The 18,153-nt window shown below is 31.1% G+C and overlaps 1 protein-coding gene across 1 annotated transcript in view; it reads right to left on the minus strand.

Moving 5' to 3' along the window:
- Positions 1–13,511, minus strand: part of Vang (Strabismus domain-containing protein Vang) — a 39,409-nt gene extending 25,898 nt beyond the window's left edge. The window contains exons 1-2 of the mRNA XM_080156382.1: positions 13,228–13,511; positions 6,361–7,627 (exon numbers count right to left, since the gene is read on the minus strand). Coding sequence (XP_080012508.1) covers positions 6,361–6,686 — 326 coding nt within the window. The 5' untranslated portion in view covers positions 6,687–7,627; positions 13,228–13,511. The remainder of the gene's footprint in view (positions 1–6,360; positions 7,628–13,227) is intronic.
- Between the last annotated feature and the right edge of the window lie 4,642 nt (positions 13,512–18,153).

Below are 18,153 nucleotides of genomic sequence, written 5' to 3' on the forward strand. Positions count from 1 at the left end.
AACAATCAACATACATACTTACTAAGATTCTAATCTATTCAGGGAGGCAAGGGATTAGGGGCGATAAAAATTAACAAAAAAACATTTTGGACAGAATAGTTGCATGCTACCAAAGTAAGAATTTAAAAAATGAGTATTAAGGGGAACATTAATTCATCGGCCATTGTCCTATATAATGCTTTAAATTAAGATTCAATGTAATTGAACATGTTAGTCTAGACTAAACTTGAGAAAACTTTAATCATAATTTAGTTCACTTTGGAGTATCGTAACTACTATAAGACTAAGTCACGATTGTTTGCCTGTCATACGACTTTACATTCCTTGCTTATTGACGAATTTTAAAATTTTGAAACTTTTATGGTTAACAAATGATATAAGTTATTAAACAAAAATGTTTCATTGTATGATTTATGATTAGTACCTCAAAAGAATATAAATCATTCTTGTCCAAAAAAACATTTCAAGCAATTTTAAAACAACAAAATTTTGCAAGTTGTAATCAGAATTTGAATTATCAAATACAATATTCTGGCTCTAAAGACTTTAAGTCTTAAGATCAATGATTAAAATGGCCTTTCTCTGATAAATCAACTGTTTAAAGATTTATTGGTATATGTTTATACTACCATAGTAAAGACTCTTTTATAGGTTAACTAAAAGGTTCAGGTTTTTTACTACTTTTGATCCAATATAAACTATGGAATGATTAGACAAACACTTGCGGTTTATTTATCTGAAACGGCTCTGATAAAATACTTTCAAAGTTTCATTTTTGATTGTGAGTTAGTAATTTTTTCTCATCGATTATTTGATATCTATAATTAAACATTAGACATACTAACAATTAAATTACAGAATTACTGATCTAGAAATTACAAAAAAACAAACAAAAAAAAACTTAAATTATTGAATTAAGTATTGACAATTTCAATAAATTTTTCATTGATTTAAATTTTCTCATGCCAAAATTTAATTTTCATGATTAATGCATTTGTGGCATATTAACGTACAAGATATAAAAAAGAGCAATGCTTTAGATAAAAAGAATGTAAAAGGTATCTGCTTTTATATGCGTACATAAATACAACTTAATATACAGGCGCACATATGTAATAAACTTTGATAGAACGTTGAGGGAGGGAGGGGGGAATGGTGGCTACATAATATGAAGAGAAATTTGTATGAATAAAACATAAAGAGTTAGGACCCCCTGTGGGGTTCCTATTGGTAGCTTACTCGCATACACATACGATCAGAGATCTTAAGGGATAAGACTAAGAAAGTAAAATTGATGTACATCCCCATTGTTAAAAAACAAAAAACAAACCTTAAGTAGTTTTAAATTATTGGTTAAACCAGAAATTCTAGATTTAATAAACGGATAAAAGTGCATTCTGATGCAACTTTGGGAACCAGTAATAGTATAATTTAAAGTGTAATCTCCCTTCCCTCCCTGCATACAATCAACAATAATAAAATACAAAATATACATCTGTATACCTTACAATGAACATTTATGTTTACCATTCAGGCATTTGTTAACAACACGTATCACAAACTTAATATACAGGTAGCTTTTGTATAGTAATAATAAAAATCAGGCCATTTTTAACCATTACATTAAATGCAAATGCCTTAAATTTTGTTAAATTTTAAGAAAAGAAGTGTATTAAGCAGATAAGATCAGAAATTCTATTGAAAAGAACCATTGCATGCTATCAAAGAATTTCTTATTTATACACTTGCATATTCCTTTTGTGTTTTTAGTAGCAAAGCTACTTTTAATCCAAGTAAGTCTCTCTGATTGACTACTACTAGTTTTATACATTAAAAAAAATGTATGTTTTTTTTATTAAACTGTTACTAGGATTACCAAAGTTTATGTCGAAAAGTTTAAATTTAAGTTTAATAAAAATGTTTGAAAGTCAAAATATTTGAACTCAATTTGTAATATTGATGTATTTTTCGAGGGACTTATTTTACACATTAATGTTTTAGTTTACAATGTTTAAGCTCAACAAATCTATAAATTGTAACATCTTAGCCTCGCCTTGGTGGATGTACTCATCCTTGTTTATAAATTAGGATATAAAATTCTAAGGTTAGGAAGAGGGAGTAGAAAAATTAAGGATTTAGAAACTTAAAATTAGATTGATCTATTTAGTTTAAACATCCCATAAAAGTCTATGAACCTGTTAAAAACCCAGCCTTATATTTTAATTTTGGAGGGTAATTAAAGTGATCATTTTAAAATTTGGGGAAAATTTTTGATCTTTGACTTACTAATCTTTCCCTACCTCTTATAAACACTTTTACAATAAGGGACGGTTGTGCATTTTGGGTAGGCTAATGTCTGTGTGGTGGGGGTGAGGGGGGTAATTAATGAAATTAATGAGATTTTGATAACAGGAAATTAAAGTATCTATTCCCATCAATCCTTGAAACAATTGTAAGAATTAGAATTAATGATCATCTTTTCTTCTTAACCCCTCTTTTTTCAATACCTAATAATACGAGTTTTTTTTGTAGACTTTTTAGAACTCTTTAAGGAAGTGGTAGCTTCGTCCCTTGCTTAATTTACTTTCTTAATTATTTAGAGATATAACCAATCTAAAGCCTCTATAAAAATGTTCAGATTTCAAGTAATACACAGAAAAAGACACAAAACAATTACTTGTTATTACAAAGAATGGTTAGTTTTAATAATATATTGCTTTCTAAATATTTCTTTTACACAATTATTATGTGCCCTTATTGACGATTATGATTATGTGTATCTTATTGAACACCCCTCACCCTCTTTCATTCTATCATCTTATGCTCTTATTGACTATCCTTTACCCTCTTTTATCATATGATTATTTACCCTTATTGAACAACCCTAACCCTCTATAATGCTATCACTTTATGCTCATATTCATCATCTTTCATTTTATCATTATTTGCCCTTATTTAGCATCCCTCCCCTCTTTTACTCTATGATTATATGCCCTTATTGCCAATCTCTTACCTTCCTTATCGTATGATTATGTGTTCGTAATAAACACCTCTCACCCTCTTTCATTCTATCATCTTTTGCTCTTATTGACTATCAATTACAGTCTTTTATCCTATGATTATTTGCCCTTATTGATTAATTCCCACCCTATTTTATTCTGTGATTATATGCTCTTATTTAGCATCCCTCTGTCATAATATCAGTTTATGCCCTTATTCACCCTCTTTCATTTTATCATTATGTGCCCTTATTGACCGTGAGATTAACTCCATGGGAAATAAAAAAGTATAATCATGATTGAGGGAGTCCTACACCACATTCATGATTAATAGCGAAGCTACTCTATAACTATGAGATGACCGACCGACAACCGTTGCTAGTAAAATGACTTTTAAGGCTACCGAAATATTTATGTTCATAAATTTATGGAATTTAAATGCTACAATAAAACACTTAAATTGTTTTTTTTTTGTTAAAATGATTTTTATCTTTCATAACTCTCATATACTAATTATTAATAAAGGGGAATCTACCTATTTACTCTGACGGAGGGACAAAGTGAGTTATAGAATAGCTTCCCAACCATTAAAGCTTATCAATTGTTAGCATGGGTTATTTCAATAAATTTATTTATTGAATTATATTTATATTAGTTACCAGTTGGAAATCAATTCATCTACATTTATTGATTTACACAGTATACTCAGGGAGAAAGGATAATGTATCACAAGCAAAAATATTTCGAAGATCGAAAGATATTGGATAATTAAAATAAATTTGTAGAAAAGTATGCTGTGATTAATCAACAACAAAGACAATAAAACGAAATTTAAAAGAACCTGTTTTTTGAAGATTGTTTTATACAAATGCATTATCCCTTTTCCCTTATGTACAACACTTATATGGATATCGCTGGAAATTTATTTCAACTAAATAAATAGTATTAAAATCACTATGGAAATTTAATGCTTTATTTTAGTTTAACAATTTTAAAGTTACTTTCTACAGCTTGTTGTGAATTTAAAGCATTAAAGCATAAAAATCTTTTAACTAAGCCGATTGATTTTTTAGGAAGACTTTATTTAGGTACAAAAAGATTCAATTGATCTGTAAAGAGTTATCAGTACAGCATAACTTGACTTTTAAAAAAAATCCCTTTCTCATCATTTTATTTTCCAGTAATGTTTGATTGTTTTGGCTTTGGCTTGATTAAAATGTCCATCCATAAATAATTGAAAGTAAACACAGGAGGTAGACTTTATAAATTATTGTAAATGATTTTTACATAAAGTCAAATAGAAGGGGGGGGGGTTAAGATAATTCGCCTCCAATAAAAATGTTATCTTGTTACAAAAAGATTTCATAAATCTCACACAGTAAAAAGCTGTCTGAAAACCAAGGATTATAAAATCCCGAATCGTTATGTGAATCTACACATAAAAAGCTAAACGTATATCTTACTTAGCAGTTTAATAAATCTCATTTGAAGTGCGGAAAACTTTAATTATAAGTTAGCTGCACTACTTAAAAAATAAGAATAATAGTTTATCATTCATTCCTATAATGACTAGGTACCCCTACTATGTAAGACAAATGAGAAAAGAACTAGAACAATGGGGTAACAGGAACTTAATAAGAAACAATATTAATGTTTTGGTTAAAACAGATATTTTACACTAACCTACAACTATCTCAGTATGGGGTATGAGATTGTTGCTAGTTACTGAAGCAGACTTTCTAATATTCTTTAAAAGATATTGGTTTTGAAGAGATTTTTAATCATGCAGACGGGGTAAAGACAATGAATTGTAAATTATACTTCCCCCCATACTATTTGAGGTTAGCGCAGCCGCTAGTAATCTAAAAAGAGCCTTACTTCCAAAATTGTTCAATAAACTGTATATAATATTGAACATATGGACAGGTAAATGATCAATAAAAAGTGAGGGAATAGTCCCTTTCATGGCAACGCCCCTTAAGGGGCGATTCGTCGTATTTTTAAAATGGCTTTTTATAGGTTATTTTAGGTTAAGTTAGGTTATATTGGATTAGGTGATTGCCCCACAGGGTTAGGCAATTTGCCCCGCAGGGTCAGAGCCGACCGCAGGGGTTAGCAAAAGGAGAAAAGCTACTGTGAAAAATACGATGAATTGCCCCTTAAGGTGCGTTGCCACGAAAGGGACTATAACCAAAAGTGATATTTTATACGAGTAACTTAAGATATGTGTGAAAAATATTATTTTCTTTAATTTACGTATCCCTGCAGTCCTGAGGCATACACATATATGAGTGTGCCAGTTGTTACTTGCCTGCGGGCGAAGCTGGCTAAATCCTTCCCAAACCAAACAAATGTTTTCAGGGCAAAAATTTTCTCCGCAAAAAAGATGTTTAAGTGCCAAATGCAATCATTACTCTTATGGACTATTAATATTTTACTACAATAAGAAATAGTCTTATAGTTTTAGCCATGTTTATAATAAAGTACCATACTGTGTTTGTGCTCTTAAATACATTTTCAATAGCGCAGCAGCTCAATAAATAATGACAATCCTTACGCCCATCTTTCAATTTTTTTTACATGTCGCTTGCTTAAACAAGCCGGAATTTTTTTTTAAATGTTGAAAATATTTGCATTTATTTGAAATGTAATGATTTAAAAATATGCTGTTTATCAACATAATTATCCTTGTTGATTTAAACTTAGTTTTAAGCAAGATAAAGTGCAAAATGGCTTCGAAACCGATCAATATCCGGTGGATTAGAACCGGTTCTCAGCCATACTGAAAATGATGTATAGCATCGTATTAGATTCAGTTTTTTACGTATGTAAAAATTTACAATCCTAAATTAAGACCAGTTTTTGTAGCCTGTCCCTTCTGCATCTCTAGGCTAAAAAACTGAGGTTATTTTTATTATTGTACATTTTTATATCCACGGAAAGCTGTTTATAATACGTTGCAATAAATAACTTTTATAAACGTAGCTAGCTGTAAGTAAAATGAATGTCGTCCATATATAGATTATGCAGAATATAAATTCAGATGTGATGAATCCTGCTAGCATCAATACAATCACTAGCCACGATTTATTCAGTTCCAGGGCGAGGGATAAGGATTCACATATTTTAATGTATTAAAGGGTTTCTCTCAACCATATATATCCACCTACCCTTGACCAAAAAAAGTTTACCTTTGCAATTCCTATGTTTTTTAATTGAATTAATTTTCTGATTATTGGCCCCTTCATTTTTGTAAGATATGTATTTACTAAGGCCAGAAACCGTTTCGCAATAGTCATCAGCAGGTTTTATATCATTTTTGCATTTTGTCTTTTTTTATAATCTAAAAATGTATTTTTACCTGGCTTCGTGTTGAGATGCATATCCATGGTTAGCCACTCCACCATAAACCGGCTGCGGATGCGCCAAATGTCCGCTGCTTCCGCCGCCACCGCCTCCCATACCACCTGCTCCTCGCCCCTGCACACCGCCTCCGGGTTGAATCGGTAGCGGACGGTCAAGAACGGACGGAATAGGCGGCGGATGATTTCCACTCTTTTTCCGCCTCGCCAGGCTGGACACAATAAGCTCCTGTTGGGATTGTCCGGAACCGGATCCTGGCGATCCGTCCTGCTGGATTATTCTCTCCATATCCATGGTTGCAGCTGCCACAGCCAGTAGAGGCATCTAGTTTATTATACAATCACTCCCGATGTGTCTTTTCTAGATAGACAGCTTCACTGATAAATGTTTGTGTTTGTGGGAAATTATTGTTGAGCTGTTTTTAGTGCACTAAAATAGTTTACTAATGACAGGCAAGCATGAGAGCTACACACACACAAATATAACACAAGGGGGTAATTATCTTCTCAACTTTCAATGAGGGGGCAAACTTTTTAGCTGTGGGTTGGTGTAAGAGAGAGGGTTACCCAAAATTACTCAACTTATAATCTCCTTTCAGCTAATGATAAACTGTGTTAATGTGTGTGTTAAGAAAACCGAGGGGAAAAGGTGACTAGGTTGTTTTCTTTAATCTTTTCAAGGATGTAATTAAAAAGATTCCGGTAATTCCTTTTCTGTCCTCCTTTCACTCAGATGTCTTCACTGTAAAGTAATAATTATATTTTTGTCTGTGAGAATTTATAAAAATAAATATCACTGCTAGTCCAGATAAAATTTAAGATGTTCACTGGAAATTAAAAATCTTGTCACGTTCAACTGCTTCACTAACTCCCACACACTCTATATGTGTGTGTGTGTGTGTGATATGTGACGAGAGATGCAGGTGTGTGTGTCCCCCTGGGGATAGATTACACACAGTGATGGAAGGATATGAAGGGGGGATGTCAAGACTTCCAGTGGAGATTCTGTCACTCAAGTATGCCGCAAAAATTTCCTAGGCCTTTTTTCCATACACAGATAATTTTATTTTTGTAATTGTTTACATTAAGATATTCTTTAATTTTATTTTTATTTTATTCATTTTATCACTAAGCATAAAGTTTTTATGATTTTGACATTTTAGAGACTTTAACTATTACGAAAACAGTATCGTTTTTTTGATGCTTCTTAATGTTTTTTCTTCAAATTTGTGTTGTAATGGTGACTTCTGCTTCCGTTGAAATAACCTGAAAACAAAATCATTAAATTATAATTTGAATATTTAATATATTTGATTTACATATATTTTACATAAGATGGTGGATGGGATAGTAAAATATGGATATATTGACTGACACAAAGCTAGTTGACGAGCAGCTGTGTTACTACAAATAATCAAGGATCTTAAGGGATAAGACAATGGACGATAAATTGATGCACGTACCCAATGATGATAAATAAAATTATCCCTTTTAGCAAACCAAAACTCAAGAAAAGTGACACAATACAATCTGTCCCGATTTTGTATTACTTTTGCGGAACATGATTTCAGTTACGTCATATTTTTTTTCCCGAAAAAGGGAAGGGGGAAAGAAAAAAAAGGGAAGGGGGGAAGAAAAAAGAGATGGGAGAAAAGGGGGTTTTCCCCATCTCTTTTGAAGAGATTTTCTTCCCCCCTTCCCTTTTTCGGGAAAGAAAAATATGACGTAACTGAAATCATGTTCCGCAAAAGTAATACAAAATCGGGACAGATTGTATTGTGTCAAGAAAAGTACCTACAGTTTTTGAGCCTACAATAAGATAACGTGGTTATAAGACTTTGGGTACTAATGTAATTTATAGGCCATTGTCCCCTGCCTCCCTGGCAAACACTTTATTAAATCTATCATTTTATCCTATGAGTATGACGTCATAAAGTTCATTACTGACTCATCATCGATATAAGTTTTGAAATATTAAATTTTGATTTTGTTTATTATGTCCGAAATTTGGAAAATTGCAAAGAAATGGAATATTTTAATATTTCATTCCATTTTCTTATTCTGATTTTCTGAATATTCTCAAGTATGAAATATTCATATCATTAGAAATATATGTACATTTTTATTTGGATTGGTAGACTGTAGTCTTATTGCCATTACTAGAATATCGTTATATTGTAGACAAGGGTTACAAGTTGTACGCACTTATAACTTTTGTTGAATAAAAGATAGTGAAACTAAACCATTTCTAAGGATGGAAGTTTAATTGTAACGATTTATCCAATATATGAAGTAGTAAGGTTTTTTTTGTCTGAAGCTTAGGATATCAATAACTACTTAATTGATTGGATTCTCTATTGTAGGCAAGCTTCACATATAAGTTCCCGTAATGGTTTTAGGCTATTTCATTTTTAGATTTAAGTTTTCGGCTATTTTTCTATCCCCTATTCACCCCTATGATTATAGAGTAACTAGATGCTAGGTACACAGCCGCTAGTATATACTAAAGTATATTATTTTTACATTTTAATACTACTCCAAGCTGCATTATTATAAAGAAATTTAAAAATTTTCTCTAAAACCCTAACATATGCGATTTCATGAATCTAAGAAGTTTAATATATTCTAAATGTTAAAATTTATTCAATCAAATATGGAATTAAATCAAGGGCAAACATATGACGATTTTAAATTCAATTTATTATTCTATATCAGAAGGAGGCGAAGAATGTTTTTAGATTTATCATTTATTAAATAAATTATATAAGTAAGAATTACTCAAAGAACGCGAGAGTGTTAATTTCCCACCAGATCTAATTTATGTTTTAAAATGGTAGAAGTTAACCGAGGTCAGTTAACCACCTATAAACTACGACCTATGTAGAGCTTCCTTGAAACCCCAAATCGACGTTTTACCGAATTTAAACGAAAAAAGACGACAAACTTTCTACACCCCCGTTTTGTATGCTTATTCTTTGTCGTTAGGTGAAGTAGCGGTTAATATAACCCAGCTGGGTTAGAGAATTTTTTTGTTATAAATTGAAAGTTATGGGAAGGCCTGTAGTCTACACATCAGTTTGACGAATTGAACAATTTCATCAAAACTACAGTTCTAATTAATCTTCTAAATCTCAGATATTATATTTTATCAGATGGAAACATTTTATAATCTAAAACGTCTATATGATATAACTTAAAGCATCCTCTGAATACACCGTTGTTTGATATTATTTGAGTCTTAGTTTGGAATGTTACAGTTTCTATCTGATAACATCTCTAATAGCTACTCTACTATCTTCCACTCCTCTCCCTCTGCCTCTCTTTCTCTACTCTCAATCTCCCCCTCTCTCTTTTTCTTCACTCTATGTCCATCTCTCTCTCCCTCTCTTTATCCGATCTTATACTTAAAATTTCATTAGGCATAAAGCTACTCTTTTAAACATTTAATTTGGTAATAATTTTCATAAAAAATAGAGATAAAGGGGGTAGGTTGAAATTGGCTGTATATTATCAAAAAAGTGCGGTTTACCTGCTACCTTGGATAATGACTCTGCAAAATAAAAGCGGATGGGATGCAGCTGATAAATAATGGGGGCTGTGTCTTAGCGACTGCTGCTTTCAGCCGTGATTATAAATAAAAGCAACAGTGGTTTCAGCTGAAATCACTGGATAATTGAAAAACTGTGTATGCAAATCCCTGGTTGATACCCAAGAATGTTTTTATGATAAATGAATGCCTCTGTATGTATGTATATATTCTGTAGGATGATAAAAGTATTTAATATTAATTGTGCTGCCTTTTAAGAGTATTTAATCATTTAAGATATTATGAAGACGCGTGGACGACCATTGTTCAACAAATTACTTTTTAAGAACAATTTATCCACCAATTAAAATAATAAGTATGATAAAGCCAATGTAATTTTTAAGTGCTAAGAAAAATATATGTTCGATTAAGTTGTTTCGAGGTAATTTGGCCGTAGACAGACGTTAAATAGGAATGAACCAACGGATTATGGTGGTGATTGATATTTTACACGACCAAAACCCGATTTTGTAAATGTGTTTCACCGGCCGGCTAAATGATAAAACATGTTTATCGTATATAAATTCTAGAGTAGCAGAATGTTTCCATTTATTTGACCAGTAAGATCTTAAAGCTACTAGAACAAAATGATCAAATTTTAGAAAAGCTCTCGATTGGTCCTATTTTTTGCTAGGGGTGGGGACTTAGAAGTTAACCTCTCCCCTCAACTCACGAAGTGATATGACCCTGAAAATATCTAACCCCCTTAAAAATTAAATATAAGGAGGGCAAATCTCAAATCTAATAAAAAGAAAATTACTTATTTATTTAGTGTTTATATAATTAGTAATTTTTTAACAATTGCACAATTAATTGATTTTTTAATTTTACTCCGTTATCCTCTGGATTTAGATTATTTGTTTAATTTTTTTTTTGTTTGGTGGCACTGCTACTTTATAGCTTAGGGTCTGTCCGTATATAAATCACTAAGCTAGGGTACATTAAGAAATTGTCTTCCTAAATTACCTTTTCACTATCTATTTAAAATCATCTGTTTTTAAAAGCGAAGCTTTTCTATAATTAGGGTCGGTCCGTCCGTCCGTCCGTACGTCCGTCCGTCCGTCCGTACGTCCGTCCGAGATAGATAGCTTTTATTCGTTAATTTAGGCATGTTAGAATTGTCCTATCGATTTCAAACTTTGCATGATGATTCCTGTAGTAGTTGGGTACGATTTAGAAGGCGTAGCAACTCTATAATCATTACCAGAATGTCCGTACGTCCATTTTAAACATGTTGATTTTTCTACTTTTTTAACAACAAATTTTCAAGTGTTCTAATTATCCGTTTGATCTGATTTTTGGTATATTGATTCCTGGGACAACAAAGAACAATATTATAAGCGAAGCAACTCTATAATCGAGTCCAAAAATATAAGTATGTCCATAAACGTTATCCTGCTTCAAGCAGTTTTTCAACAAATTTACTTACAATTTTGCTTCGGCTCTTATACTTTTAAATTCTGATTATTCAGTTTAGATACTATACAAGTGTTAATGTCCGTTTGTCCTACCGTTTCAGTGCTTCGCTTTTATGGATGTTGTCATCCTTGTTCAATAACATTTTTTGATAAATATTTGCATTGTAAAGATAAACAAGAAATATTATGAAACATTAATTTTTAGTACAGTTTTAGTGCGTTTTCCGGTGTAATAACACATAATATAACAATGTTTAATGTGTAAGCTTGCAGGGATATAAAGGGATAAGGCAATAGGCGATAAAATGATGTACATCACCAATCATGATACACAAAATTACCCCTTCTTTAGATTACAATTAGTGGTTGAAACATTTAGACACTTATTAAATAATGAACCACCCAATCAAAATAAAGTAATAGTCCTCAAAGTTGTTAGTCCAACGAATAATAAATCGTTATTATAAAACTTTGAAGACTAGTGTAATAAACAGCCTAATGTCTCCTCCCCCCCCCCCCTGGTAAGCTTGGTTTACTTGAAAAATAGCTTATTTTATTTTATTCTCATGAGAAAATATTCACACATTTCCTGCACCGTGTTTACTCAATATTTTTAAAATGCTGCTATTTTTTACACAAAATTTAAAAAAATATATATTAGTAAACGGACTTAACATAATTTATCACTTAAATTTAAATAAGAATATTATGTCAAAAATTGCCATATATTGGCGACCGTTGGACTAAGTTAATTATTAAGTATTATTTATCAGTTTTTTGCTTTAATTTTAGTCTTTGTTTCGTGTGTTTATGAAGGAACACTTTTATAAATATTATAACATTCCATGCCTTCATTTGGTTGACTATTCATATTAATTTTAGCTTTTTTTGCTATTGTGCCTTATTAATAGTTTATATTAAATATGTATGTTTGTCAAAATAGGTGTACATATCTCTTATATACCTATTTATGACATAGGTTAATATATTATCTGATCGAATCAATTATCTATTTTCCTGAGTTAGCTTCTAAAAATAAGATAACTCTACTTTGTATGATCCCTTTAAATAGTATGTGGACCACAAAACACCTCCCAGGACTTACTTTTTTTTACATTATTACAACCTTATTGCTAGCCCTTACGGGGAGCTCTAGCCTTTCCCGGCTCTCCTAACCTAACTTAAACTAAGGAAACAAAAAATAAACATAACATAAGTTGACTTTGTGATTCCTTACTTTTGTATTACAATTTTTATCTTTATTATATGTATTTAACAATGCTAAAGTTAAATAAATTTTATATTTAAAGAAGATGGGTTAGGTGGATAACTAATAGGTCAAAGGCCCCTTAGAATTTAAAAGTGTTTTTATATACAAGTTTGAATATAGTTCAATTCAGATAGATTGACATTGCCCAAGACTTTGTTTATGTTGTCAAGGTTTCGTGACCTCTTTTTTTTATAGTAATATTTAAATTCTCTATTTCAGATTTTAAAAAAAATAACTGATTTAAAATTGTTCTGTGTATGACGCACAAGTGCAAATTTGTGATAAAAATATAGTGTTTACATATAATTTTTCATAGTTGAATAAAAACTAAGTAAACTACTTAAATAGATATTTTAATATAAGCGATACCATTTAGATAAAATGATGGAAGGTACAGTAAATGAGCTTTTTACCATCCCAAGATTTTAATATTAATGGAAAACTGCCTAAATCCTCCACAGGACCTACATAAAGCTTCCCTAAATGGAGAATTTAATCGGTATAACGGTACACTTTTAACGGACAGACAAAAAAACAATAATACTTTATGTTATTTAAAGAAAAAAAACTAAAAGCAAAACAAAACTCTTACCTAAACAATAAAGGTCTATAATACAGGCCAAGAGGATTTAATAACAGACAAGTCACAAAATTTCACTTATTTCTTTCAAGAAAATATATTATGACATGTACTTTCTAACTTTAACTTATAGTTTCATTTATTTTACTTTTATAACTAAATTAACCCAAGTATATTTTTTGTTTTAAATGTTTGTAATTATTTGTTCACTTGTTTCTAAAATTTTTGGAAAAACGATATACATAAGTAAAGCCTGTTTGAGTAGGTTCAAGCTTCAAACATAGCTTTGAGAAACTAAGCTTGTGTGTGTGCTTGAGCGTGTGTGTGTGTGTGTGTGTGTATTGGTTAAGGGTGGTTATGGGAACCATGCGCGCCCCGGCGCACTTGCGCACACCACAACCAGACACACATATCCACACACACACACAAACATACGCACACGCACACACACACAAACAGACTCATGCACCTTCCTTCCTGCCCATTCCCCCCCCCCCCTTAGTTTGACATAACCAACCTAACTTACCCTGAACTTTCCACAACCCCCTCCCCCACTACCTTCCATCCCAGGTTCTTCTCACTTACCATTTCCTTCTTAAGCTTCCATGAAGAACTTAAATGCATATTATACTTTATACCCCCCCCCCCCTCGACCACTCCCCCCATCCCCAATATTTTCCTTCCCCCAAAGCTAGTGCCTGAATATTCTCCCTCAACCTTTTTCTCTTTCACTATCTCACTTAACTCTCTCTCTTTCTCTCTCTCTCTCTCTACTCTCTTTTCTTATCCATAAAAATACATTTATCCCTTCTGCCCTCTCGCCCTTTCCTAATTTTCCCAAACATACATTTTATTTCTAATTTTCTTCAAACTCCTTCGCCGTTTCTTGACCCTGTTGTCCGCATTCCCACCGTTTATGCTGAAAATTGCTAAAATAACATGGCTCAACTACCATGTACCATCATCTATCTAATCTTGTATGTACATACAACCCTCCATTTTTTTGTCGACCAGTAAAAAGTTTTTTTAGGTTCGCATTACTTTATCATGTCTAGCGGCTTCGCTTCTAGCATCTGCGGTTGGTTTTGTAGTAAAATAGTCTTATACCAATAAAAGACTTTATTTTAAGTAATGTCTTTTTTTATAAAACACAAAGAAAATACCTAAATAATAAAGCATTGAACTATTGAACGTTAAATATTGTAAAATTCTTTTGATATTAAGTAAAATTAGTTCCAGTTGTTCAATTAAGATATCATAAATTTGTTATTGAATAGAGGTAAAATGTATACCTATACTTCATATAGTCAATTAAAATACCTTAAGCAGTGCCCAAAATTTTTTTTCCTAAAATTAATGTAATATAATTGCAATTATTGAATATGAAAAACTTTAGTGTTTAAGTTGAACAAGGTTGACAACATCTATAAAGGCAAAGCTCTGCAAATTAGATGGATATACTTACAGCAAAGAAGAACTATGAAGTCCTAAAAATCTTTTTTTTTTCAGCATTGCATTATATTGAAGATTCTTGATATGGACCTTCTTTTAAAGTACTGTACAGATTTACGTCTCATAGTATCATGCCCAATTATATAATGAATCTTTATCTGAAAAATTAGATTAGCAAACTTCTTTCCATTTACCTTATTTTTACAGGATTCAACACTTTAGGCTTATTATTGATAGAACGATACTAACATGCCAGAGTTATACAATACGATCGTTCAAAAAAACATACCTTAAATATAGAAATATTATTTGTATTTAAGCCGAAGATAATGGTTGCTCTTTTGTCGGGAACCCTGTAAAAATCGTGGTCTATAGTAAACTATTAGTATTTGTTACACATTCAATATCAAAACTAAAGAAAAAATCATTTATCAAAACATTTTTTCTCTGAAAGAACAATAGAGAAAAAATCATAAAAATGTTTGTTTTGGAGGGAGTTTTGGGACAGTGAAAATTTAAATTTTTTGACAAAATTTATTCAATGATAGGAATTAAATTTTTATACAACGTTTGTTAAATGAAAAATAAAAATAATAAACAATAAAATTAATCATGATTAAATGATAAAATTTACCAAAGGCAATTTCCTATTTTTAAAATTGAATCAAATATATATATCATAGATGAAAAAGTAGTCAGAACATTCAACCAAAGAGAAACGTTGACTTTTTAAATTTGGGTAAGATTTGTGTTTGTAGTGTATTAGTATATGTGTATTTTAAGCATATCAAACAAATACAATCTGTCATTGATCTAGAGAAAATATTAATTCATCGTCAAATGCCTATCCCTAATGCCCTGGTAATATCCAACTGCTTTTAACAAATCTTCTAAAATTTTGATAAATCATTTATTTTGTATTCTTTATTATGTGTCACCAGAATAGTAAAAGTCATTCTTGTGGTTCACTCCAGGGATATTAAGGGATAAGACAATGGGCGATAAATTAATGTAAATTTCCAGTGATGATACACAAAATTACCCCCTCTGTAGCGTAAGATTGGTGGTTGAAACGTTTGAACACTCAACTTAAAAAAAACATCCAAACTAAAGTCCCCAAATTTGTTAAGCAAACGAATAAGAAAACGTTACTATAAAACTTTGGGGACTAGTGTAATAAATAGCCCACTGTCCCCTCTCTCTCTGGGTTCACTTTTTTTTTATTTCTCTCTCCCCTATCCATTCTTCTTTCTATTTTGTCCGTTTCTCTCTCTCCCTTTCTCATTTCATTTCATCTCTGTATTTTCTTCTCCAATTATCTTTTATATTTACGTCTTACAGTGTCCCCCCCCCCCCCCTACTCTTATAATACAAAGTCTCTATATTCAGATATGCAATCGGTTTTTTTGTAGACCTCTTATTTTTTAAGTAATTTAAGTTTTTAAAAAAAATAATTAAGTCGGTTTTAAGGTACTAAAACGCAACAAAATAAAAGAAGAAAATAGCCAGTATAAACGAAAATAGTAAGATCTTTAATTTGACACCTTACTTTTAAAATTCTGTTGAGTAATTGTTGAAAAAATCTATTTTTTTAACCTCGGTTTAATCAAAACATTAAACCTAAATATTTTCTCATACAGACATAAAAATATGGGTTCATATATACCATTAGAATGAGAAAAATAATATGAATTCATTGTAAGCAAAATTGAAAAAGTTTAAAAAAATTGTAATAAAAAATAGAAAAAATAAAAAAGTTATTTTAAGAATTGTAACTACTAAACTAGCCAATCACAAATCGCAAAAATTGACGAATCGGGAAGCTTAATCTATAAAATTAACCTATATAATTGCCAGAAAAAAAGGAGAACGTTCATACAATATATACAATAGATACTACATTAAATATAGTGATATTAAAGAACATGTAAAGAATGAAAAATTATGAACAAATATGCATCAGTCTGTTTATAAACTTCAAAACAATGCAGTTAAAAATACATTATTGTTTCTTGTGTTTAAAAAATATCTGCTACATTGCATTGTCTTTTGTTTAGGTTTTTTTCAGGTTTGGTTTAAGCTAACCCTTTAAAGCCGAAAATTATGATTCTTAAAATTAACTTATTTTTTTTATTATAGTTTTATAAAACTTTTTCAATTCTGCTTAGAATAGATTCGTAATATTTTTCTGATTCTAAAGGTATATATGAACCCATGTATTTTATGTCTGTTTGAGAAAATATTTAGGTCTAAAGTTTTTAATAAACCGAGGTTAAAAAAAATAGATTTTTTCAATAATTAAGTATTAGAATTTTAAAAGTAAGGTGTCAAATTAAAGATCTTACTATTTTTGTTCATACTGGCCATTTTCTTCTTTTATTTTGTTGCGTTTTAGTACCTTAAAACCGATTTAATTATTTTTTAAAAAAACTTAAATTACTTAAAAAATAAGAGGTCTACAAAAAAACCGATTGCATATCTGAATTCTATGAAAAATTTTACATCTACTACTTACTGAAAGGACCGGCTAGCTATCTTAAATAAAAAGCAAAAAAGTTGATACAACTTCTTTACCAAAATTTTGATTGAGGCACTTTCCACCATGAGGACTGAATAGGTGTAAATTAGGATTAATTTTCACTCAATTTATCTACAAAGAAAATTCATTTTTTGCTTAATAAACAGTTTCCTTATACGGAGGTTTTTTTTCAAGGCTCGGCAGCCAATATTTTCAATTTGCTTTATACAAGCTCAAAAAATTAAAGGTTATGCGCTGTTAAGTGATATTTTTTTCAGACAAAGACCAACTTTGCCTCGAACTTTTTTAATAGTCAAAATTCATAACAATTTCAACATAATATTGATAGCTAAAGTACATAAAGAAAATAATGCAGGGATCGGAAGCCGCGCGTAAGCCGCCTGTAAGCCTCAGTGAAATCTTCATTTTATCACTATAAAATTCAGCTGGATGTATAAAACTGCTCTTTTGCAGACAATCCTTCTTTCTGAAATTTCTTTTTATGCTCACAAGCAGGTTTAAAACTGAGGCTTATGCGCGGCTGAGGCGCGGCTTCCGGACCCTGAAATAATGTCTGTTGGGAATGGCAGAAAATTAGGTGCGTGCAAGAGGGGGGGGGGGTGGCGTTAACCCCCATTAGTTATGAAATTAGGGAAACCAGCCCTCCACTTTTTCAACAACTCAAGTCTAATCCCCCCCCCGCCTTTCAGATACCTATGGACGTAGCTGGATGAAAAATTCTTGATTCGACATGTCGATCCTTGTATTTTTTCGACGAGCAAACATCATTAGATAGTGTATATTATGGAAGTAGACAAATTATAATTGTTTAGTTAAGATATTCAAGTGTTTTTAAAACAGATAATCATAATATTTGTGCTTTTAACATAAACAGCAAAAAGTCATTGTTTTTAAATACATGATGAAATCGCTATAACAAATTAAACACTTTTTTTGTATTAAGAAAG

Source organism: Acartia tonsa, chromosome 4 (assembly GCF_053477335.1).
Source record: "Acartia tonsa isolate MP-2025a chromosome 4, ASM5347733v1, whole genome shotgun sequence".
Classification (NCBI taxonomy): Eukaryota; Metazoa; Arthropoda; class Copepoda; order Calanoida; family Acartiidae; genus Acartia; species Acartia tonsa.